Source organism: Podarcis pityusensis, assembly GCF_964106645.2.
Source record: "Podarcis pityusensis genome assembly, chromosome: Z".
Lineage (NCBI taxonomy): Eukaryota > Metazoa > Chordata > Lepidosauria > Squamata > Lacertidae > Podarcis > Podarcis pityusensis.
In genome coordinates this window covers 28331706-28356136 of record NC_138044.1, presented here as the reverse complement: position 1 = coordinate 28356136, position 24431 = coordinate 28331706, and the positions used below count along the sequence as shown (strand labels likewise).

At 42.4% G+C, this 24431-nt stretch overlaps 1 protein-coding gene across 2 annotated transcripts; it reads right to left on the bottom strand.

The window, feature by feature from the left end:
• Positions 1 to 9808: 9808 nt before the first annotated feature.
• LOC308468836 (putative P2Y purinoceptor 10) lies at positions 9809 to 23886 on the bottom strand. Of its 2 annotated transcripts, XM_080991308.1 has the most exons (3): positions 23751 to 23886; positions 11126 to 12168; positions 9809 to 11031 (listed from the first exon to the last, which is right to left on the bottom strand). In XM_080991308.1, exons 1-2 carry the CDS (start codon positions 23753 to 23755, stop codon positions 11127 to 11129), a joined length of 1047 nt encoding a protein of 348 aa, XP_080847434.1. In that variant the 5' UTR covers positions 23756 to 23886; the 3' UTR covers positions 9809 to 11031; position 11126. The 2 variants fall into 2 exon arrangements, with proteins under 2 accessions (XP_080847434.1, XP_080847433.1); XM_080991307.1 differs by having other exon boundaries at positions 9809 to 12168.
• Positions 23887 to 24431: the final 545 nt, after the last annotated feature.

Below are 24431 nucleotides of genomic sequence, written 5' to 3'. Positions count from 1 at the left end.
TAACCACATAATTAGGAAATCACTATTAAAAGTATGGGGAAAATATAAAGATTTATTAGAACAAAAGACCCCATGTTGGGTATCTCCATTAGAAGCAATTTCAATTAAAAAGATAAACAGGGAAAGAGAATGGCCTATATATAGGGACGTATTAGAAGAGAGAGAAGGGAAATTAAAGCTCAAGGAGTTAACGAAATAAAAGACTATGTTTACGATTGGCTGCAACATCGTCAAATAAATGAGGTTTTTAAAGAAGATAACAAGAAAGGATTTAGTTATACCATATCTAGATTCCAAAAAGAAATTATAGATGAGAATACTAAACTTCTAAAGAAAATGTATAATTTATTATTAGAATGGGAAACTAAAGATGAGGAGGTGAAAAGTGTAATGATTAAGTGGGCACAATACATAGAACACAATATACAAATGGGAAAGACTGGGAAAAGTTATGGAAAGTGAATCTTAAATTCACTGACTGTATACTGCTAAAAGAGAATTACAGTGGTGCCTCACAAGACGAAATTAATCCGTTCCGCAAGTCTCTTCGTCTTGCGGTTTTTTCGTCTTACGAAGCACGGCTATTAGCGGCTTAGCGGCTATTAACGGCTTAGCGGCTTTAAGAAAAAGGAAACAAACTCGCAAGAACTCGCAAGATGTTTCGTCTTGCGAAGCAAGCCCATAGGGAAATTCGTCTTGCAGAACGACTCAAAAAACGCAAAACCCTTTCGTCTAGCGAGTTTTTCGTCTTGCGAGGCATTCGTCTTGCAGGGCACCACTGTATATGAAAATGATGTATAGATGTTAGATTACACCTGTAAAGATGGCAAAAATGTTTAAAACAGGTTCCAATAAGTGTTGTAAATGTAAAGAAAAAGAGGGTACATTCTTTCATATGTGGTGGAATTGTAAAGTAATTAAAAAGTACTGGGAAATGATTTACTGTATAATGAATTGAAGAAAATGTTTAAGTTAACTTTTGTGAAAAATCCAGAAGCTTTCTTGCTAGGCATTTCAGCTCAAGATTTGCCGAAAGAAAAGAAAAACTTTTTATGTATACTACAACTGCGGCTAGGATTTTGCTAGCACAAAGATGGAAAGAGTGTTGAAATACCAGCTAAGAAGAATGGCAAGAATTGATGGGATGCACTGAAATGGCAAAATTAATGAAAAGACTTCGAGACAAGGAAAATAGAGACTTTAAGAAAGACTGGGAACCAATTATCTTATATCTACAGAATCAGTGTAAAGAAATGGACTCACTTGCAGGGTTTGATTAAACACTTGCAACTAACAAAACTAATAAAACCAATGTAGAGATGGAAATACAAGGTTAGAATGATAAGAGAAGAATAATAATTATGTTTTAAAAATCTTAAAGAATAAGAAATAACCAATAAGCAGGGAGAGACAACATGCCAAAAAACTCAGAAAAGATAGTTGAGGGAAGTCATGGGGTTTTTTTGGTTTTTTGGGGGGCGGGATTTATACTCTATTTTGCTTTCTTACTTGAAATAATGATTGTGATGATGATAAAATTGTAAAACTCAATAAAATCATTTAAATAAAAAGAAAACCTCTGGTTTAGGGTTTCAGCTTGGATGATGTTGGCTAAAGGAAAATTGTGGCATTTTGCAAGAGGCTTGGAAAGTGGTGGAGAAGAGAGGTTGGCAGAACTACTGGAGGGCTGGCTGCAGTGGTGGACTTTGGGCTCTCAGATTTCGGCAGTGTCCTGTGTGACGCTAAAAGTTGGCACACACACACACACACACACACACTTCTTGTGGTCCATTCTGCAACATCGTGACATATCCTGCAGCAGACTGCCCAGTGCAGCTGCACCATTCATGCTACCCTAAAACCACCTTTCTTGGCTGGAGCAGGCAGCAACAAAGGGACAGGCAACATGGCTGGTTCCTCTGTTTGAAACCTAATCCTGCTGCTCCTAAGAGAGGGGCAAAGACTCATCTTGAGATGTGAATGCTCTGAACCTTCTCTTCACTGTAGACACAGGAGGTATATATTCGTAAACAAACCATAGATCCTAAAGTCACCATATATCTGCCATGCCCAGAAACATGAACCCTGGGTAAGCGCCAAGACTCTGAAATCTCACACTACTCTGAGTCTGAAGAGGCATTTTACAATTTCAAAATAAGAGGCCTATGGGAACACTCAGTAACAAAGGGGGTGTTGGGTCCCCACAAAACTTCATTGGAGACCCGAGACCCCAGCAAGGGTTCCTGCCCTTGCTGTAAACAAAACTGAGCTGGAAGCATAAGGCAGGTTCTTATTATCGGTTGTTTTAACCAAGTGTTCCTAGCTAGAAGCATTTTAAATGTGTCAGTATCTGTATCAGAACGTGAATGCTCCCTCTCATTTTGCACTTCCTTTCCAGTAAAACATGTGCAGCCTCAGTGAGTTTCATTTCTGTCCCTGTACATTGTAATTACGTGGGTGAATTGCTGATGTTGTTTTTTTCTCAACTATTTTCTGCAATGTGGGGAGGTTAACAAAATTTATTGTTGGACACATGGCTGATGCTTTCAGCTAACTTACACAGGGATTCCAGAATTGTTTTAAGGGAGGGTGGTGCAGGCCAATATTAAATTACGAAGGGTGGGGGCTTTGTCCTCTGCTCACTCCACTTGTCCATTCCCCCCCCCAACTCCCTAGAGGTCCTTCTTCCTATCCCTCACAACTACTAACTTCACCTTTCACCCCTCCAACTCTATTTTTAAGCCACTTGCTTTTTTATTATTATTCTGCAGCCCTGTTTTGCACCCATTTTCACCTTCATCCCCATGTCTATGCTTTCCCTTCCTTTTTTGAACTGCACTTGCACACAAACCACCCTCCATGGTAACCTCCTGCACGTTTCTCTTCTCACCCATTGCAGCTATGCAACCATTTCACTTTCCATCCAATTATAGTCATCCTACGACTCCCATATTGCATTGCCATTTTTACCTCCACTTTCATCTTCGCCCCATTTCCACAAGTACCACTCTCTCCTTACTTTTGGTAACCCACTTTTGCAACTCATATTTTCACTTTCGCCCCATTTCCCCCACCTTTCTCCTGCTTTCATTTTTCAACTCCCTGTTGCACAAATCACCCCATTTTCATGCCACCTGCTCTCGTATTCTGCAGCCCACCTTTGAACACACACTATGTTATCACCTTTGTCCCTTTTCCCTCCCTTCCCCCTCCGTTTTCCAACTTTCTTTGTGCACAGACCACCTCAATGCTGTCTCCTATTTTGCGGTCCCCTTTGCATGTGCGCGCGCGCGCGCACACACACACACACACACACACACACACACACACTATGATGATGTATGTTGTTGCATTTTAGGATGAATAGACTCTTAAGACCAGGGCTGTTAGTTGGCTTGTTCAATTACGAAAGGTTAATTTCAGTTAATGGATGCTGTACATATAAGGGTCTTTGCTTGTTAATTAAATATTTGTTCTAAATTACTACATTCAATGTGGAACTTCATATTGAAGAGAACACATGGTACCAGGAGTGAAATGCATAATGTGAAATATAATGTGGAAGCTGTGCTATTTTTCTAGAAAAAGAGGTGCCGGACCTCACCACAACTTTCTCCCTTGTTCTCTTAGAATGGCAATGGCGCCCAACTGAGAGGTGCCGGAACTGAGCTCCAGCAAGTTCCAGCTGGAAAAAAGCCCTGTGTGGATGGCACCATGAAATATTTCAGGACTCCACATCCTTTACTACTCTCACATGAGGCAGCTGAGGAACAGAAGAGGGAGAGTTTCTTTTTTGTGCCCATCTCTCCTATTTCTCCTTGTTAAATCTTTTTTTAAAAAACAAACCAACCTGAGTGTCTCTCGATCCCTCCTTTATTCAGACATCTACCATTGTTTAAAACAACCACTTTTGCCCTCTCAGTGGGGAAGCTGTCACACCCAGAGGAAGATCCTCCCCCCCCCGGCCCCCTTCAAGACCTTTCCTACCCCCTCAAGTTATTTCCTACAGACATGAGTTCCCTCCTTTTTGTTCCTGTCCCACACCCATTAGTACCTTGGGAAACAACCAATGAAAGCAGCACAGTGACAGACCGGTGTAAACATTGCACAAAGAGAGAAAAATCTAGTGTATTTCCATAAGACATAGTTCATGACTAGTACAAAATAGTAGGGGGGGAAAGCCCTAGAATCTCACTGTTCAGGGCTCAGCTTCACCCGCAACCTCACCCATGTCTCCCTCTTTTTATATCTCTCCATACATTATTTCTCAACTCACCTTGGCTTTCCCTTCCACAGATAAGATATGCTTCATGTTTGCTGAATTGTACCTTTTCCTCAATTAGCTTTGACTACAGCAGTAGGGCTGTTGTGTTTGCCTGATCTTCTCAGGAGGGTGCTTAGTTCTCTCCAAATGGGGGCTGTAGCCACCTCTGCCCTCCCATTCCAGGGTCTCTTAGACTTATGTGTTGCATGTGAACCAAATTAGACATGAGGATGGTTGACATGTGTTTCTTGTTATGTGTCTTCCGTGGTGAGTACTTGACTAGCAAAAGCAATGAGGGCTAACACCAAACCCTCTCAGTTCCATGTGCAGTTGTTTTATGTGGTGGACCACTGGACCGCTACAGTTTGCACCATGTTACTGGGTAGTGAAGTATTCTTACTGTGGACTGGAATCACCCACCTAGGCCAAATCCTGTCCATCCATGGCCTATCTATGTAGACAGGAATGCCATAAAGAGCTTCCTGTTTGGCTAGGATTTGGCCAAATCAACATTGGTCTTTCTGGCTCCGGTGGGTTTCTTGGCTTTCATTCATTGGTTCACATCCTGGATCATCTCTGGCAACCTTGTGTGGTTCAACACCAACAATGGAAGAGATGTACTGGTCCATCTCCCCCCCCCCCCGTACCTTACCTGTTCTCACTTGATTTCTCCATCCATGTTACTCCATTCCCAGCTTGCTTCTGGTGTTTGGAAGGGAGCCAACTTTGGGGAAGGAAAGCCATCCATATCTGTCCCCTTAAAGGCAAGCTTACCTAATTTTCACTTTCTGAAACAATATGTAAACTGAAACAGAGCCTTCCCTCAAAATTTACACTTCTCCAAATTTTGCAATCTGGTTCTCCATTCAAGTGATATGTGACAAAATGTCTTTATTGGGGCAAAGTGTGCATAAACATGCATATATGGGGGAGGGAATAAAAATTAGAAAAGTCATTGCATTAGGTGAAATTGCTTTGCAAATTTATACATATTAGGCAAAGTTGCATACATAGGAAATTCACACTAAAATACTGATGAATTTTCATGAATACTCTTTTGGGAGGGGGGTGCAATCTGATGAAGAAATATGGAGAACTGAACTCAAACTGAGAGAGATCCAAACCAACAGATTCAACTTTCTCTTGCCTTCCCTCTTTGGATATTCCAACTCTTGTGTGTTTTGGATAGGGGATACTACCAGCGCTACCTGGAGATGCCAGTGATTCAACCTTTTGCATGTGAAGCAGATGTTCTACCACTGAACTCAGTATGGCTCTTCCCTTGTATCTGATGGAAAAACAGTTACACAGATTAGCTTTTCTTTTGTTCAGTCTGAATGTTGCATCTGTATTAGGTACTTAGGACATAATATATTGGAAATATATAAATGTGCAAATTTGCGTGGGCACATTGCCCAGAACTGTGTACCACAAACCACTAGATGGCAGGAGCTTTGTTAGGGCAGCAACAATATTATTGGTCTGTAAGGTAAAACATACCTCCTCCCAGATCTTGGACCACATTTTGGAGAAGAGCAAACAGGGAAATTGACCGCCTTTTATACACGGTATTACAAGAATTGGGAAGGCAATGTGCGGGATGCATTTTAGTGCCGTCACAGACACACACTGGACAGCTTATCTCTCCAGCACCACCCACTTCCCTGAAACTATACTGAGAGTGATGCTCCAGGACAGGAGTGAGGATCCTCAGGGCTGGAACCCAAGTGTGGCCCCCCAAGCCTTTCACTCTGGCCCTTGGAAGTCTTCCCAGCCCCCCCCTTCCTATCCCCTTACTGATCCTGCTTTGCGCTTTCCTTGAGCATTTACCCTAGTTGGAATGAGTCCTTGCACTCTGATAATGCTTCTTCCTTGCTGCATTGGAAGGTACAGAGGAGTTTACAAGTATGGGGGGAAATTAGCCTTCTTACTGACAACCAGTCCAGGAGGTGGCACTGCCTGTAAGCTTCCACCTCCTTAGTCTTGGTGTGGCCCTACAACTCAGCAGGGAGGAGGAGGAGGAGGAGGATGGAGAGAAAACTATTGCAAGTTGGCTCTGCTTGTCTTTGGCTCTGGCTTCAGCTACTGTCGGGCTCCCTGTCTTCTGCCCTACCAGTCCCAATGGGCACCAGCCACCACTGCCAGTGTGCAAAGTTAAAATTCACACATTTGCTCTGCCCACTATTGCTCTGGCCCTGCCCACCCCTAGCATGTGGCTCTCAGATGGTTGCTCAGTAAAATAAATAAATACAATCCCTAGGGTTGGGGGGGGGGGAGTTCCCTTTCCCCTGCTCTAGGACTCCAGGACGCTGCTCTGGTGCATCTGGTTACACTGAGACAGCGATGAAATTAAATGCAGCCTAGAAAAGTTCCCTTCCCCTTTTGTGAAAAGGATGGAAACTTTTCAAGACTGCACTGCATTTAAAAGGGGGTGTTTTTTCTGCCTCATTCTCTGGATACTTTATTATTTCTTTAGAATCACAGTGGCTGTGTGGTTGAGCTTGCCTGAGCATTATGAGGTGGCTGTGAGTGGTTTTTCCTCTTTCCATTAATCTCTGCAGTCTGCTGCCTCCCCAGCTGCCCACAGTTCCTGATCCCTAAAAGGTCCCATTAAGGGAAAAATTGTCTCATGGCATAATTCTTTGGGTTTCAGTTGAAAAGTGGCAAATGGGATGACCTGATATTTGTGTACTTGCTGATTTTATTTTAAGAGAGAGGTGATTTATTTAAACAAAACAAAACAAAACAAAACCAACATTTTTAAAAGACCAGGCTTCTTTGGGGGAAGCCATGTGCTCTAAATATGCTTTAAGTGTGTGGTGTGGATGTGACCTCTGTCATTTTATGAGTCTTCATCTTCTGAAATATCATTTATCCCTAAAGGCATGGTACATTGTTGTGGCATCTTTCAGAACACTTTCAAAGCTTTGCTAAGTTTTGCATATGTAGTAACCAAGGTTTGTAAAGCATTCCTTAAATCAAGAGTTTTCACAATCCCTTCTCCCTGGTCAATATTATCAGTTTTGTTGGGAGACTGACAGTTGTACAAACCTCTGGCACTGTTAAAAAAACCCCCATTGTTCTGGTTAGTGTATGTAATGTAGATAATTAGACTTTTTTTTTTTTTTAAAGGAGTCTGTAGGCGGAAAAACAACGGTACCCTGTCAACCATCAACCGTTAAAAATAACTGACAGGATGCACCTGAATGTATAAGGAGTATGCCCACGCCTTTTGAGAGGAAAGAAAGAAAAGTAACAGAAGGGGAAGGGGAAGCCCTGTGCAACGCATTATGCATTCATAATGCATGTGGACTTCCTCACATATTGTTTGTATGTGGGTGAGGAGGTGGGTGGACCGATGGACAGAAAGATACATAGACAGCCAGACTGACAGTCAGATAGATAGATAGATAGGCAGATAGACAGACAGACAGACAGAGAGACGGAGGCATGATAGAGGTGTAATTAATTTTACATTGTGTGGAGAAAGGGGATAGAGAAAAGTATCTTTCTCTTAACCCTGGAAATTAGGGACATCCAATGAAGATGACAAGATGGTTAGACAGTGTTCTCGAAGCTACCAGCATGAGTCTGACCAAACTGTGGGAGGCAGTGGAAGACAGGAGTGCCTGGCATGCTCTGGTCCATGGGGTCAGGAAGAGTCGAACATGACTAAATGACTAAACAACAATGAAGATGAATCTTGGAAGGCTGAGGACAGACAAAAGGAAGTACTTCTTCACACAGTGCTTAGCTAAGCTATGGATTTTGCTCCCACAAGAGGCAGTGATTGCTACCAGCTTGGAGGGCTTAGACAAATTCATGGCACATGAGTCTACCAGCAGCTACTAATAACAACTACTATGTTCTTCCTCCATTGTCAGAGGCAATATGCCTTTGAATACCAGTTGCTGAGAATCACAAGCTGAGAGAGAACTGTTGTACTTGCAAGTTTGCTTGCAAGTTTGCCATAGGCATCTGGTTGACCTGTGTGAGAACAGGATGCAGGACCAGAGGCACCTTTGACCTTTGACCTGATCCAGCACATTTTTCTTATGATTGGACTTCTTTAGGTGCCCTCATGGAATAAAAAAGTGACGAGGCAGGTGAAATCAAAATGTTTTGCTATATCATACCCTCCAACATATCCCAGAGGTAAACCGGGACTCGTGTCTTTCAGGGCCACGATGTCGTGTGAGATCTGTGTGACTTTCACAGAGTCGTTACTTGGTCTCAATTTATTATAAAAAGGTATTTATTGTATATGATGTCCTCAAGGCAGCTTACCAAGATATTCAAAATCAAAACGCAATCAAATTAGGGAAGGCAGGGCTCTCACACGCCTCCCAGTTGTTTAGAGTTTCAGCAAGTGAAGCCTCTGTGTGACTCCTGTTAAAGGTACAGGATACCCCTGTCCTCTTTCGCCTCCCCAAATCAAACATTAAAAACCACAGGAAAATAAAAAGGCAATAAATAACAAATAACAAGGCACTCAGATGACAATTAACCACCCCACCCCATATAAAAACAGCAAATCTGTCCATTACAGGGGGATCAAGGCTCCTGAGGGGCCATAAAGGCCATTATTATAAAGATTACTTCCTAAGAGGGAACAAGTTGCCTAGGAGAACTGTAGCTGAGGCAAAGCAAGTGTGGAGCTCATAAGAAACCAGGCTGAAATCCCCCATGATAGAGTGGGGTATATAAAGTATAATAAACACTAACTGGAAGTAATGGTTTAGTGTGCTTATGGCAAGTTTCTCTTAGTTATTAAAAGCAGTGCTTCTGTGAAGGTACTTTATTTCTGTGGTTAAGGATATATAGGCTGTTGTGGGCATAGGTGCCAACTATAGGGGGCCCTGGGAGCCCAGGCACCTATATTTTTTTGTAGGTGCTCAGCACCCACAGTGCGGGCTCTGATGTGACTGCCAGGCAAGAACGTTCCTTTTTAAGCAGGCCTTTGGTTGATTTGATTGACATCTTATGTCCATTTAAAATGTGGAGGTTTTTTTTGTGGGGGGAGGGGTGTTACAGGGTTGTTGTTTTTATTTTGATTATATATACAGTGGTACCTCAGGTTACAGACACCTCAGGTTACAGAATCCGCTAACCCAGAAATAGTACCTCGGGTTAAGAACTTTGCTTCAGGATGAGAATAGAAATCGCGTGGCGGTGGTGCAGTGGCAGCAGGAGGCCCCATTAGCTAAAGTGGTACCTCAGGTTAAGAACAGTTTCAGGTTCAGAATGGACCTCCAGAACAAATTAAGTTCTTAATGTGAAGTACCACTGTATTGTAGTTTTTATGTTTATCTTTTCTGTGTACAACCCTGAGACCTCCAGGTATAGGGCAGTATATAAATACAACAAACAAACAAACAAACAAACACAAACATAACAGGGATGTGACATGGGCAGGGAATGAGGCAGAAATAGTAATCCATGTCCTTCCTCCCCATCATAGCAATCCTTGGGGTGTTGTGAGGATGGCGAAATAAGGCTTACGTTTTTGTTGAACAGTGGTGAAGAGAACACAGTGCTCTTGCCTTTTTTCCTTAAAACTGTTATTTTATTCATGTACGTACATGTGTACACAATTATGCAGATATAATCAACGAATCTACAAATAAAATGCATATGTTTCACAGAGAACATTCCCAATGGAAATCAGTAGGATTTGCTTCTGAGGAAAGGGGCATCTCCTTGGCTGGCATACTTTTTTTTAAACTAGGTGACTACCTTATTTATTCTCCAAATGTCATAGTATCATAAGATCATAGAACTGTAGAGTTGGAAGGGACCACAAGGGTCATCTAGTCCAACCCCTTGCAATGTAGGAATATTTTGCCCAATGTGGGGCTTGAACCCACAACCCTGAAATTAAGAGTCTCATGCTCTATCAGCTGAGCTAGTCTCCCACACAGAACTGCAGAAGCTGCTGTATGGGGGGTTAGCAGGCGATGGGCTGCAGCCTAGTGGTGGAGCCTCAGCTTTGCATATAGAAAAACCCATAATAAATCCCTGAGCTCTCCGGGTAGGAATGAGAAAGAACTCTGCCTGTAATCCTGGAGAGCTGCTGCTGCCAGTCAGTGTTGATTATCAGGGAAAGCGTCATAGCTGAGTAGCAGAACATATGTTCGGTCACTGGCATCTCCAGATATGAGTTGGAATAAAGATTCCTGCTTGAGACACTGGGCTGGATGAACCTGCGGTCTGAGTCACTATAAAGACAGCTCTGTCTTTAGACAGTTCTTGTTTTCTTTGGTTGACAAAAACCCTACTTGGCTGTTTCCCCTTATACAATTAACATTACGTTAGGTGAGGCAGAGTGCCCCCAACATCATAGCCCCACCCACACTTTTCACATACTGGGGACATTCCTGTTGAAATGACGCTGTCAAGTTTTGTAGGATCTTCTTCTCTTTCACTCTCCCCCTTGTTGTCAATGGTGTAGCGTGAGTTTCCAGTTCTCATGGCCACGTGGAGGGGGTGGGGGTGGGAAGGGGAGGCAAATGAACGGAGTATGCATGCACATTCAACATAAGGGCATCCGCGTCACCCAGGAGATTGCAGCCACAGAGATAAAAAAAGAAGAGTCATTCTGTTGTATAGAGAGGTCACTTTCTGGTTCACATGGAGAGTTCATTTTCAATGGACCCCAGAGACAGAAGCGCTCACCTGTATTGAGGCAATACCGGGTGTTGAAACTGTGCACTTCTGAGAATTTTGAGCCCAGGGCGGTCCTCTCCATTCTATGCGTGGAATCCTGACTGCACAAGATGATACAAAGTGAATGGATGAGTCATGTGGCTCTGTATACAGATTCTGACTATGACTCCTTGAATGATTAGAAGTCCAACTTACTTTATTCCTTAACAGAAGAAGCGCTTTCTCTGCTCATCAGACGACTCCTGATGGCCAAGCTGCTGTGTCTTGACACCTGACCCTTGAATTCTGATGTTGTGAAGAAATATAGGACTGGATCTAAGCAGCAGTTAAGACTTGCAAGGCTTAAGCAGAAAGGGTGCAGGTGCAGGATAAACCAGTGTGCGGCGCAGTCTCTGATAACGTCCTCTTTCACCATCATATAGAAGAAAAACACAATGTGATATGGCGTGAAACACACGAAGAAGACAATTGCACACGTAGCAACCATCCGGAGTGCCTTCTGCTTCTCGGTAGTGTTTTGCAGAGGGATATGGCATTCTTGGAGGGAGGCTTTTGTCTTCCAAGTGCAGTAGACAATGGTGACGAGAGGGATCAAAAACCCAACAATTTCAGCCACCAGCATCAACAGGACTGAGCTGACATGGCTGCCTATTTTCTTGACGCCAAGGTCGGTAAAGCAAGTATCATTGCTGTTTGAACTTCTCATCAATGGAAATGGCAAGCAAGCAGCTCCAACAAAGATCCACACAGCAACACATATGGCCACGTCGTACCTCCGTTTCCACCCTTTGGCCCTGAATGGATGGAGAAGGAAGAGGTACCTTTGAACGCTGATGCACGTAAGGAAGCAAATGCTGGCATACATGTTAAGATACTTCAGATAGAAGCAGAGTTGGCAGAGGAAGGTTCCAAATGGCCACTTGTAGTTGATGTAATAATATATCCGCAGAGGCAAGGAAAGGACTTGAATGAGGTCAGCAGTGGCCAAATTAACCATGAAGATGATGTTTTTGTTTTGCTTGCTGATGAAGCGGCATAAAATCCACAGGGCCATGCTGTTGGTCAGGAGGCCTGGGATGAAGACGATGGTGTATGTCGCTGCATAAAGGGAATGCTGGAACTCTTTTCTGGGTTCTGTGCAATTGTCTGTTGCACTAATGCTCTGCAGCAGCAGCACAGCTGCACTCCCATTAGAGGCAAAGTGAGATGAAAGGGACACTTCTTTGGAAATATTTACCCTGTTTAAAAAAACAACAACAACAGAAGCAAAAACAAGTAGTGTAAGGTTTCCTGTTTTCATTATTGCAAAAAGACACAGTATTGTCTTTGCTTTGATTTACAATGCTTTAAAAAGCATTGAACTAATACTCAGTCATACTGACCAGAGAAAGTTTGACCACAGTAGATCATACATTGGTTTATTCAAGACTGAATTACTGCAATGAACTTTATGTGGGGATTCCCTTGTATTTGATTCAGAAGCTGCAGTTAGTGCAGAATTCTGCAGCAAAATGACTGGCAGTACATGTGCCCCCTCCCCTGCAGATTCACACAGAAAGGACAAATGAAACTCTGTTTTTGGCCGGGGGGTAACCTGAGACTAAATTGGTAAAATGGGAGGGGCGTCCCTAGATATTGCTGCAATTTTATTCACCTCTATGTATTGCTGCAAATCTTATTTGCACTGTAAACAAAAATAACTGATTCCTGGTCTGTTTCCACCCACGGAAATAACTCTTGCACATAACCAATTCTCAGCTATTGTCTCCTGCAATTGCTCAACTCATTCCCTCTTAGCCTCTTTCATCACTTTTCCTTTGAATCCCCACCTAGTTGTGTGTTCATATGTTTTCATTAAGTCACTCATAAATTCAGTAAAAAACACACAACAACAACTGATTTCCAGCTTCAATTTTACATGAAGATATCTCTGGAGAAAATAAAGCTTAATGCAGTTTACAAAAGGACTCTGGGTTTTCTCCATCCTTAGAGAATTAAATCAGTGCTTCTAATGTAATTAGGGTTGGCCCAGAAGATCAATAGAATATGTAGGTTGATGGCAAAGTAGTTGTGTCAGTGGCTGACACAGGATTGGCCCTACCATTTAGGCAGAGTGAAGAAGCTGCCTCGGGTGGCAGGTGCAGGTGGCAGGTGGCAGGTGTAGGCGTGGGGATGGAGCTGTGTGTGCCTTGTGGCAGGCACTGCACCCCCAAAGTTAGCCTCATGTCCTCAGGTGTGGTAGAGGGTGGTGTCTCAGTGTCAGTGCTGAAGGAAGATTCACTTGCCAGTCTGGTCAGCTTCAGTACATGGAATTGTGTACATCAGGCAGCCTAATGTCTTGGGCTGACCCTGCTGACCCTTGTTTCTCTCTGGGCATTCAGCCTGTTCACATATGAAATGAAGTGAGGTAGGAGGGGCTTCCTTTAGCACAGATGTGAACTGTATCCAGCCTGCAGGCCAGATCCTTACCTTCACTAGTCTGCACAGGCCAAGTTCAACAGATGGGCAGGTTTGCCCTCCTGTCTATCACCTGATGTCACAATAGCATCAGCTGCCTACAGGTAGGCAAACAGCTGCTTACTAGGGCTCGGAAACAAGTCACATATGACACTGTGCCAGCCTTAATGGTCAACTGCTTGCTGCTTGCAAAGAGCATTGCACAGAGCTTTTGCAACCACCAACAACCAGCCGGTCGTTATTAGGAATTGCAAAGTGCTGTGTGTAGGGCATTGCACAGAACTATGCAGGTGCTGGTGTTTGGCTGATTGCAAAACATCTGCAGCCAAACCACATCTTCACTTGTTTCATATCTGATTCCATATATGATGTCAGGTATAGGGAAGTTTGGTGTGGCTTTTCAAAAATGACCAGGCAGGCCAAACAAGGAGCCCTAGAGGAGCTAATTAAGGCTGCAGGTTCCCTACTGTTTTAACTGAACAGGAGCAGATGTAAGAAGTACATTGATCCCCATGTCCACTAACAACTTACCTCCACACAGTTCATTGTACTAGGACCTAGAATTTAGGTACTTTCCCCCCAATCCTCATTCAATTCCAGTACTGGAGTTGAGAAGGGAGAGGAATGCTTGGAGCAGCGCCCTATAGTAGGATGTGTTGAGGGACAGAGGAGGATTTCCCACTTCCTACCTATGCATTCCTTTTTCTATTATCCATACCCCTTCCTTCCACGTTAAATGTCAGAAGGATGGGCATGTCAATGATGACTTTAGCACAGGTGTTGTTGGGTACCACAAATTCCATCATCTCTGACCATTGGTCATGCTTGTCTAAGCTGATGGGAGTTGAAGTCCAACAATATCTAGAGGAGCACAGGGTGGTTGCTCCTGCCTTATCATATGCCTTCAGATAAGTATGCATGTTTAAACTGAGTGCCCACAGAGTGGAGAAAATGTATAGGTTTAGGAACATTAACAAGTGGCCACAGCATCTGTTTTTCTCTGCGCCTCTCTCTGCTAAGAAAACCATAAGCTGTTCCATGGTTGTTGGATTTATTAGGCAGCCTTCCTATAAATTGTCAAACAGACTCTCTGCACTCTGCACTGTGGACCAACTTTGTTTGTACAGGTTTCTTTTTAAGAGCTTCCTCAGTCTGTGGCTTCCTTTCTCCAGTAAGTGGGCGTAGGTCTTAAAACAGTAAACACAGCACTTGTAACTAGTAGCTTTTTCTGTACAGTGGCAGAAATAAGTCATATCATGTGTCTTGAAGAATAGGGTCTCCTGCCTGTCTTTCCGCTTTAGGTTTTCCACAATAATAAGGCTTTAACCGGATTCCAACAATGACAGCACGGTCCTGTCAAAGTGTTGTTAGAAATAAGACCTTTTAGCTCAGTTGAATTTACTCTGTAGTAGTAGCTAAAACACATTTATGAAACCTAATTTCTGATGGGGTGTGTGTGTGTGTGTGTGTGTGTGTGAGAGAGAGAGAGAGAGAGAGAGAGAGAGAGAGAGAGAGATTGTGGTGCACATGTGGTTGCAGTGTGCATACTGTTGTGGTGTCTCCATGGTACCCACAATAGTTCTTCCAGGTGCAAAAATGCCAGTGGGCCAGAAGTGGTTGGCCTAGCAAAATGTAAGTCAGTTTGTGTGGAGGTGTTGTTGTTTTGTTGTTGTTGTGTGGGGGTATTTTTTTTTTAAAAAAATCCACTTCCTTTTCATTGACCCCAGTTTATTGAAAATAAATACTGCAGATCTTATGCATGCTTACTTGGAAGTAATTTCATTGAAATCTGGGGACTTTACTTCAGCGGAGGCACAGGAAAGAATTTCCATTCAGTTTGCATATTAAATATGAATTTATCGAATTATCACGTTATGAAACAACATGAGAAGTGAAACACAACCATCCTTTGAAAATTACACTTATACACACTTTGCAATGCCGTTCTCTAACCAACAAAAGTTATTGTTTTTTAAATGCTTATATCAAGAGAAAGTGTGCATCAAATGCATATATTAGTGAAAATAATATACAAAAATGTATTGTGTAAAGGAACACTGCTTGCAAAAATATGTTCATTAGTCAAAGCTGGAGACAAATATGAATTTATTAGGAAAAATTCACACTAAATTGCTGCTGAATTTTCATGAGATTTTAAATGAAAATTCACAAACTGATACAGAAATATGGAGAACGGCATTTAAGAAACCAAGAAACTGAAAGAACAGAAATAATAATAACCCGCCCATCTGGCTGGGTTTACCCAGCCACTCTGGGCAGCTCCCAATAGAATATTAAAAACACGATAAAACATCAAACATTAAAAACTTCCCTAAAGAGGGCTGCCTTCAGATGTCTTCTAAAAGTCAGATAGTTGTTTATTTCCTTGACATCTGATTTGAGGGCATTCCACAGGGCGGGTGCCACCACCTAGAAGGCCCTTTGCTTAGTTTGGCAGATCCTTCCTTCTCTAATTCAGAGTAAATATGGATGGGCTTGTGCTACTGTTGACTAGAATGTGGGGCCAGCTGAGACAGCAATGGCTCAAGCGTTAATGAAATAATCCTCAAAAGTGCATTTCTAACATAACCCATAACTATTAATCTGGTTTAATTGTTCAAATTCCACCTGGCTGGAAGTGGAGAAATAATGTACTTCAGATTTTAGAAGGCAAAGCTCATTACTCTTCCTGGAGATCCCATGTGTAGTTTTTAGGGAAGGGGCCTTTCTGATGGTGGACTCCCATCAGTCTCAGCTACCAATATTAAATCCTACTCTTCCCATTTATGCAGCCATTTTGAATTTAAAAAAAAATAATCATCAAAACTTTTGTGCATATTTCTCCTAATATCCATATTTGTGCATGCTGTTTTGACTAATGTAAACTTTTTGAAAGTTATATAATGCAGTTTTGTTTGTTACTTTCATGAATATATTTTATGCACACTGTCATCTAAAACGCATTTTTGTAAATATTGTTTGGTTGGAGAATTGCATTGCAAACCTAGGAGAAGTATGAATTTTGAAGGATGTCTGTGTTTTAGTTCTGATAATGTTTCAAAGAGTGCAAATTCAGATGATTCACCTTGAAATGTGAGCTGAATCAAATCTCTCCTCCATACCTAGTGAAGGCTGCTTTAAGCAGCTGCACATAATGTAGTCGTTCATTTAGGTCGTTACTCACTCTTTCCCAAGGTTTGGCATGGACTGCAACTTCTCCCTCCACTCTCCTCCCCAAAACCACACCCTTTAAGAAGTTTTATAAGCCAAGAAGACAACTCCCTACGTTCACCAACTTTTATAATTGAAATTTGGACTGTGGTGGAGCCAGCCGGGGGAGGGGAGAGGGGATAATAAGGGATGGATATGAGATGCATTGGGCAATAAATCTATGCCATAAAAGCATGGAGAGGTGCCCTCAGTCATTTTCACATTGAGAACAGTTTCTGGTTAAGTCCAATTCTCCATATTTCTGTATCAGCTTGCAAAGAAAAACACCCAAAACTTCCTCATGAAAATTCACCAGCATTTTATCTGGTGCAAATTTATCCTAATATAAACATTTTTAGGTCTGGACTTAACCAGAAACTGTTCTCAATGTGAAAATTGATCAACAAACTGCAGGACCCAGACCTCTTAGATTTGGAGGGCTATGATAATTGATGGGGATGGCACGCATACTTAGCGTAAGGAAAGCAGAAGTTCATAGGAATTTTTTAAACCCTGTTATTAGGAAATCCTTAATGATGGTTTGGGAGAAGTATAAAAACCTGCTTGAACCCATGGTTCCCTGGTGGATCACGCCAAAGGCGGTCACGAGAAAAAATACCCAGGGACCCTGGCCAACATAAAAAGTACTCCTAAAGGAGGATAATAACCAATTGAAATTAAAAAGCTTGGGGAAATAAGAGAGTGCCTTTTTGACTGGTTTCAATATCACCAATTATTTGAGACATTCAAAATTGACAAACAAAAGGGTTTTTCCACTGAGACCTCTAGATTTGAATTGGATTTGGTGAACTCCAGAATTAAAACACTTTCTAAAGTATACCGACTCCTCCTTGACTGGGAAGTCAAGGAGGAGGAGGTTACAGCGGCTATGATTAAGTGGTCACAGTATTTTGGGTATTCAGTAACAATGAAGCAGTGGGAAAACCTGTGGTAAACAAACTGGAATTTTACAGCCTGTTACTCTCTGAGAGAGAATTTTCTTAAAATACAGCATTGTTGGTATTTAACCCCCTGGAAATTGTCCAAGATGTTCAAAAATGTCCCAAATAACTGCTGGAGGTGTAAAGAAAAGCCAGGTACTCTATTCCATATGTGGTGGCAGTGTAAAGAAATCAAGGTGTTTTGGGAGGACATCCACATAGAATTGGAAAAAATGTTAAAAATAGGAAACCAGAAGCTTTACTTTTGGGAATCACAGATTTGGATATTCCTAAAAAGGCTAAAGAGATCTTCTTACATGCCACGGTAACAGCAAGAATTCTCATTGCGGCAAATTGGAAAAGTGAAAAGTCCCATCAAGATTAGAATGGATTCAAAAATTGGCTGAATATGCGGAATTAGATAGTATGTCAGAAAAAATAAACCAAAACTTTATCTCAAAATGGGAAGTTTTAAAAATATATTTGAAAAATAATAATTGTAGTCTAAGGTCATTCACAGCGTTCGAATAATTCCAGTAGCAGTATTAAAGGTAAAGGTAAAGGGATCCCTGATCATTAGGTCCAGTAGTGGACAACTCTGGGGTTGTGGCGCTCATCTCGCTTTATTGGCCGAGGGAGCCGGCGTACAGCTTCCGGGTCATGTGGCCAGCATGACTAAGCCGCTTCTGGCGAACCAGAGCAGTGCACGGAAACGCCATTTACCTTCCCATAGGAAGTACCTATTTATTTACTTGCACTGCATGCATTCGAACTGCTAGGTTGGCAGCAGCAGGGATGGAGCAACGGGAGCTCACGCCGTTGCGGGGATTCGAACCACCGATCTTCTGATTGGCAAGCCCTAGGCTCTATGATTTAACCTATGAATGAATCAAAGGATATTAAATTTGAACAAAACTAGTTATGCAATGGCAGTGAACAAATAATACAGAATCTGTCATAAGGAATAGATGGGAAGTCTGGTCGACAGAAAAAGACCACTCTTATTTTATGTTTTGAAGGTTATTAGTTGATGTATTAATTCTCTTCTTTTTGCTTTGGCTGTGATGGAAATTTATTTATTTTTTTGTATGGTGTGTTAATGTGAATGGTATCAATAAAATCTAATAAAAACAAACAAACAAACAAACATTTTTATAGGCACTTTTGCCAGTTAGACAAGCACCTCTTTATCCTGACTTTTGACATAAGGTGTATATTTTCAGGACCAAACCTTGTTTTTGTAATTGTAAGTTGTTTTAAACTGTTTTAACACTGCATTTTAATGCGTAAACCCACACTGGGATCTTAGGATAAAGAGTGGTTGATAAACAAACAAACAAGCAAACAATTTATCCTAATACAATGCATTTCTGTATGCCCTTTTCACTAATTTTTATGCACACTCTCTCTCCACCCCCATGCATGTATTTTTCGACATGCTATGCATTTGGAGAACTGCATTGCAATATTTGGAGAAGAATGAATTTTGAAGGACCCCTGTGTTTCAGTTCACATATTGTTTTGGAATGTGTGAATTCAGTAAGCTTGCCTTTAAATGTAAACAAAATCAAATTTCTTCACCATCCTTTCTAAGATCTTTAATAAAATAAAACTGACAAGTAGTACTGCAACATGCCCACTCCATTAAGAACATTGCGCCCATGCAGCCAAGTCATTTTAGAGGCTGGGGTTTTCCAGGCAGCACTTCTCTTGAGACGGTTGTGTGTATTGCTTCACTTACGTCAAAATGAGGTAAGCCAGCCCTGTGGCATTTGGGGACCCTCTTGCTCATTCAGTTGAGCGGGGTTCTGGACATCTGCCTCACACCATCAAATCCTGCTCTGATAGCACCACTGAGTTTGTGTGGCCTTTTAAGATAATTTCACACTTGTTTCTGTGCCAGTGTTTTTTTCTGCTCTCTCTCTATCTCTTCTGTGAACTTCAGTTTTTTTGTTACACTTCAAGTTTTTTTGTCACAAGGCTTATGCAGGGGAGGAAATTGAGTGTGGCCCCACTCTAGTCTGGCCCCTGCCACCTTCACATTAGCATTAATGTCTGATGCAGGATAAGCCTAAACACATTTACCTTTTGAAAAAGTGAACCTCAGACCTGGGGTCAAACGCAGCCCTCCAGGCCTCTTTGTCCAGCTCTCAAGACTCATTCTAGACCCACATGCTTCCCCCCACACCCTTCCCAGGTTACATCTCATGCCAGCCCTACCCCACATCCTTTTCAAAGTTTTTCTTAGCAGCTGAAATGTTTCCTTGAACTAGGATAATGCCTCTGGATGGAGGATGGAGGATGGAGAGGCTCTGTGTGTGGCTACAAAGAGTCACCCTTGTTATCCCACCCACTTTTGTTTCTGGCCCCACTCACTGTTGCCCCTGCAGGGGCCCACTACTGGCATGTTGCCCCCAGAAAGTTCCCCACAGGAAATGTGGCCTTAGGGCTGAAAAAAGTTCCTGCCTCTAGCATTAAAGCTTCCCCAAATCCTGGAAGCCTGATCAAATATACTACAATGCAAATAGCAAGGGCACAGCTGTGGTGCCATGCACCATGGGGCAAAGGCAAAAGCATGGCCCTGTTACCCCTTTCTGCTTGATTTCCTTCTTTGCACAAGAAGTATATTTAGCTTTGGGGTGTATAGGGTGTTAGAGGAGGTGTAACATCTCTGGTGGGCAACACATCATGTTCCTTCTGGGATAGTTTGCCCACCTTTGGTCCCCACCCTGCACTCTGCTCTCACCTGTGGCTCCTAGAAGCTGTCAACTGCACCCTGGGAATGGCTTCTACTGGCTGGCTAAATCAGGTGAGGGTAGCTGGTGCATCTCAAACTCTTGGTAAATTGGGGACTTCCCTGCACGTGAAGACAGACTCTGGCAGACTGAGCAGACAAGACCAATAGTGGGTCCAATGGTCAAGAAGTCAGTTTCTGAACATGTTGTAGCAGGAAGTGAAGGGGAAATGGGGCTCATCAGCCTAGGAAGGTAGCCTATCCAGGAGCAGAAAACTCTGGTCCTAAATCTCTGCTGCCTGGCAGGATATCTTTAAGAGAAGTAAAGGCTAAGGAGTAAACCCTACACAAATCTGGAGTGGAGTCCCCAAGGCAGTGGGATGGGAACTTGTTTGTCTTCTTCCACCAACTCCTGCAGCCAAGCTGGTGCCAAATGTATTGCCCTGCTTTTCTGTGGACCACAAAATCAAGGTTGAGAGGGGTTTTTTTGTTGTCTGGTCAGTCCAAAACCTCCATACACACTACCAGGGCTTGCACCCCAAAGAGGTCACTTTGGTGCTGCTAATGCAGTGGTTTGAGTTCACCCCAGAGGCGCACTCCAATGTCTCTTGAGATAGATGGATGCCAAAACAACATTTAGCCAGCAATCCTGTACACCCTTACCTAGGAGTAAGTCCCACTGAAGTCAGCAGGATGTTCTTCGGTGGGCAATAGGATTCCTATGCACATATCTGGGAATAAGCCTCACTGAAAATTGTGGGACCCAAATCTGAGTAAACATGCATAAGAGTGCATTGCCAACCTAAAAATCTAACCTTAAAGCCCTCTCAGCAGTTAGATGGTAGATTTGACCGTTATTTGATCAATACCAGCCGTGAAATGTGAGATAGCTGATAAAAGTGAAGACAAAACAGAATCATTTGCTAATATTTCCCAGCCACAAAAACCTTCAACCTAGCCATGAATATCACAGCATGAACGATGCTGTTCTAAGCTGTTTCTGAAAGATTCTTAGCATTGTAAATTGGCATATTTCCAGTGCAAGGAAAGCCCCCTGTTGTAAGCCAACCATACTCAATCAGCTGTGGGAAATCCATGAAAAGGATGTGGGAGATCTATGGCTGGATCTAACATTCTTTTTAGGACTAAAAAGAGCTGTGTGGGAGAGTGGAGAGAGACAATTTGGATTAGGAATGTGAAGCTACTCTAGGTGATGAAAATTGACTCTTCCATCCTATTTTCCTGATTCAAATCAACACACACACACAGAGAGAGAGAGAGAGAGAGAGAGAGATTGCTCCCTGGAGTTTCAGACTCTGTCCTTTCCCAGCCCTATTTGTAGTTGCTAGGGATTGAACCTAGTGCCTTCTGCATGCATTGAGCCACAACCCTTCCCCATATTCTTTAAGGCAGGCCAGCAAAAGTGTATGAGTGTAACCACCAGAAACAAGAATAACTGTTTAAATTTTCAACTGAGGGTGTTGGGATAAAAAAATAAATAGGCCAGTCTCAGTTTGGGAGTCCTGGGGATCTACGTTCAGCCAGCCGGGTAGCACACATGGTAATGGACCAGATAGGCACCAACAATTATTTCCTATTGTTAAAAAAAGAAGTTTTCTGGGGCAAAACAATGCAGAGCTTGCAGATTCATCATCTAAAGCAGAAATGGGTAGCCTGTGCTCCCCCTAGGTCAGGCATCCCCAAACTTGGCCCTCCAGATGTTTTGGGACTACAATTCCCACCATCCCTGACCACTGGTTCTGTTAGCTAGGGATGATGGGAGTTGTAGCCCCAAAACATCTGGAGGGCCAAGTTTGGGGGTGCCTGCTCTAGGTGTTGCCCCCTCACCTAACCCTCTCTGATCATTGGCCCTGCAGGCTGGGTCTGAAGGAGTCCAACAACATCTGGAGGACCACAGGTTCCCAATCCGTGATCTGAAGTTTAAACTGGATGGAGGGACAGCTCTGGATTCTCTTTTGCTCTGTTACATTGTCGTAGGAGGGTTTTCCAAACACAGAGTGACATCTTTGATTTGTTAAGACCTAAGAGAACCTTACACTGTCACCAGCATGGTCATTTCTCAGTCTGTCACCTATGTTAAAGTTGCATTCAATTCAAGCTTATCCAGCTAATCGGTGGTTTAAAAGGCAGATGATTAAACAACTAATCAATTAACAGTAGGAATAGAGGAGAAATTCAGTTCAGTACATATTTGAAGCCAAATCCATCAGCTTTGTGCTTTCCAAAACAGTACGTGAACTGAAGCACAGCTATCCATGGAAATATGCAATTATTCACATTTTGTGATGCAATTCGCCAAGCAAGCAATGCTTACAAAAATGCATATTTTATGGGGAAATGTGCATAAACATGTCGATATTAGTAAGACTAGCATACAAAAATGCATTGCATTAGGGGAAATTGCTTGCAAAAATGTGGACATTAGTCAAAGCCGCATATGAAAATGTTTTTATTAGAAGACATTTGCACTAAAATGCTGGTGAAGTTTCATGAGTTTTTAAAAAAAATAAAAAAAATGCTAAATGTGGAGAACCGAATTTCAGATTGGAAACATTATATATGCATAGAACCAAAATTGGGAGATCTTTCCATCCCTAATCAACAGCTTTAAGTCTTTTCAGAAAAATAATTTATATTAGTCATTTCATGCTTTCTACTGTTTTGCAGGCATACAGACTAGTTGCCCAAAGGGCGATAGAATAATAGAGTTGGAAGTCATCTCAAATATAAGATAATCTACCCCTGCCCCAGAGTAAAGGAAACCCACAGCTACAGCATCTCTGACAGGTACATATCTAGTCTCTGCTGAAAAACCTTCTGCGAACGTTAATCACCTTCTGAAGAAATTTGAACCCAGCTGATGAGAGATGTTTAGTGAAAACTAGAGACTGGAGAGAAATTTTATTCTGTTACATTTAAAGATGAATCTACTTATTTCACACTTTCTGAAACAAACTGAGAACCAAAACATATCCACCCTTCAAAATTCAAATTTTGTAATGTCTCCAGACAAGCTGCGAATATAAAATTTATATGCCAGGGTAAAGTGTGCACAGAAGTGCATATATTAGTGAAAATAACATACCAAAAATGCATTACATCAGGGGAACTTGCTCTGCCAAAATGTGCACATTGGGTAAAAGTGCATGCAAGGAAATGTGAATTTTAGAAATTTGCAATAAAATAAATTTTCATGAGGACTGTTTTTTAAAAAAATCACATACTTCACTGTGGACAATTGAACTTCAGATCAGAAAAATGAGAAACTTAGAGAAACCAAAATCGAAAGATTTTCCCACCCTGTAATTTGAAATCATTGGTTTGGATTTTATCTTCTGGAGTCTGGCTTCAAAAAATATCCTTTTAGCAATCTTTTGCTGGGCAGAAGCAGTTCTCCTGAAACTCACAGCGGGTGGTGTGGTGAGAACTTTCCTACAGCATGATTCCAAAGCCTTACCTCATTGGAACGTCCCAGTATTAGCAAAAGTAAGCCCTCTGGGAAACTCAGCGTTCTGGCAGCAGTGTTGCACCTTGTTGCTTTCATGTGTGATTAAAACGGAGAAAGGAAGACAGTAGATAGAACTTGCTACAGCCAGGTTAATGCAACAGGAAGTAAAAGGCGCTGCTACTTCTACCACGGAAGTCTTGTTTACACGCAAGAACATCAGTCTGAATCATAGTGTTGCTATGCTGGTTTTCTGTAACCAAACAAAGACTGAGACAGATTCTCACAGCCACAGACCCACCCACCCACATTTATTGTTTGCGACCAATGATTAGGGATGGATGAATTTATTAATCTTGGTTTCTCTCAGTTTCCCAATCTTAAACCCAGTTCTCCACATTTATGCACCAGCTTATTTTTTTCCAAAAAAACCATTGCACCCTTGCTTGCGCCACTCACTCCCTGCCATTCCCCCCATTAACCCTCAGAGTTTCCCTTCCCACCCCATGCAGCTGCTAAGCTTGCTTTCCACTTTCCCAACCCCATTTCTGAAGCCACTTCTCTCTTCTGTTCTGCAGCCCCGCTCTGAATCCGTTTTCACCTTCACCACCACGTCCTTGCCTCCCCTCTCCTTGTGTGCAGCCCCCATGGCTACCTCCTGCACCTTCTACCTCCCCCCATTGCATCACAACT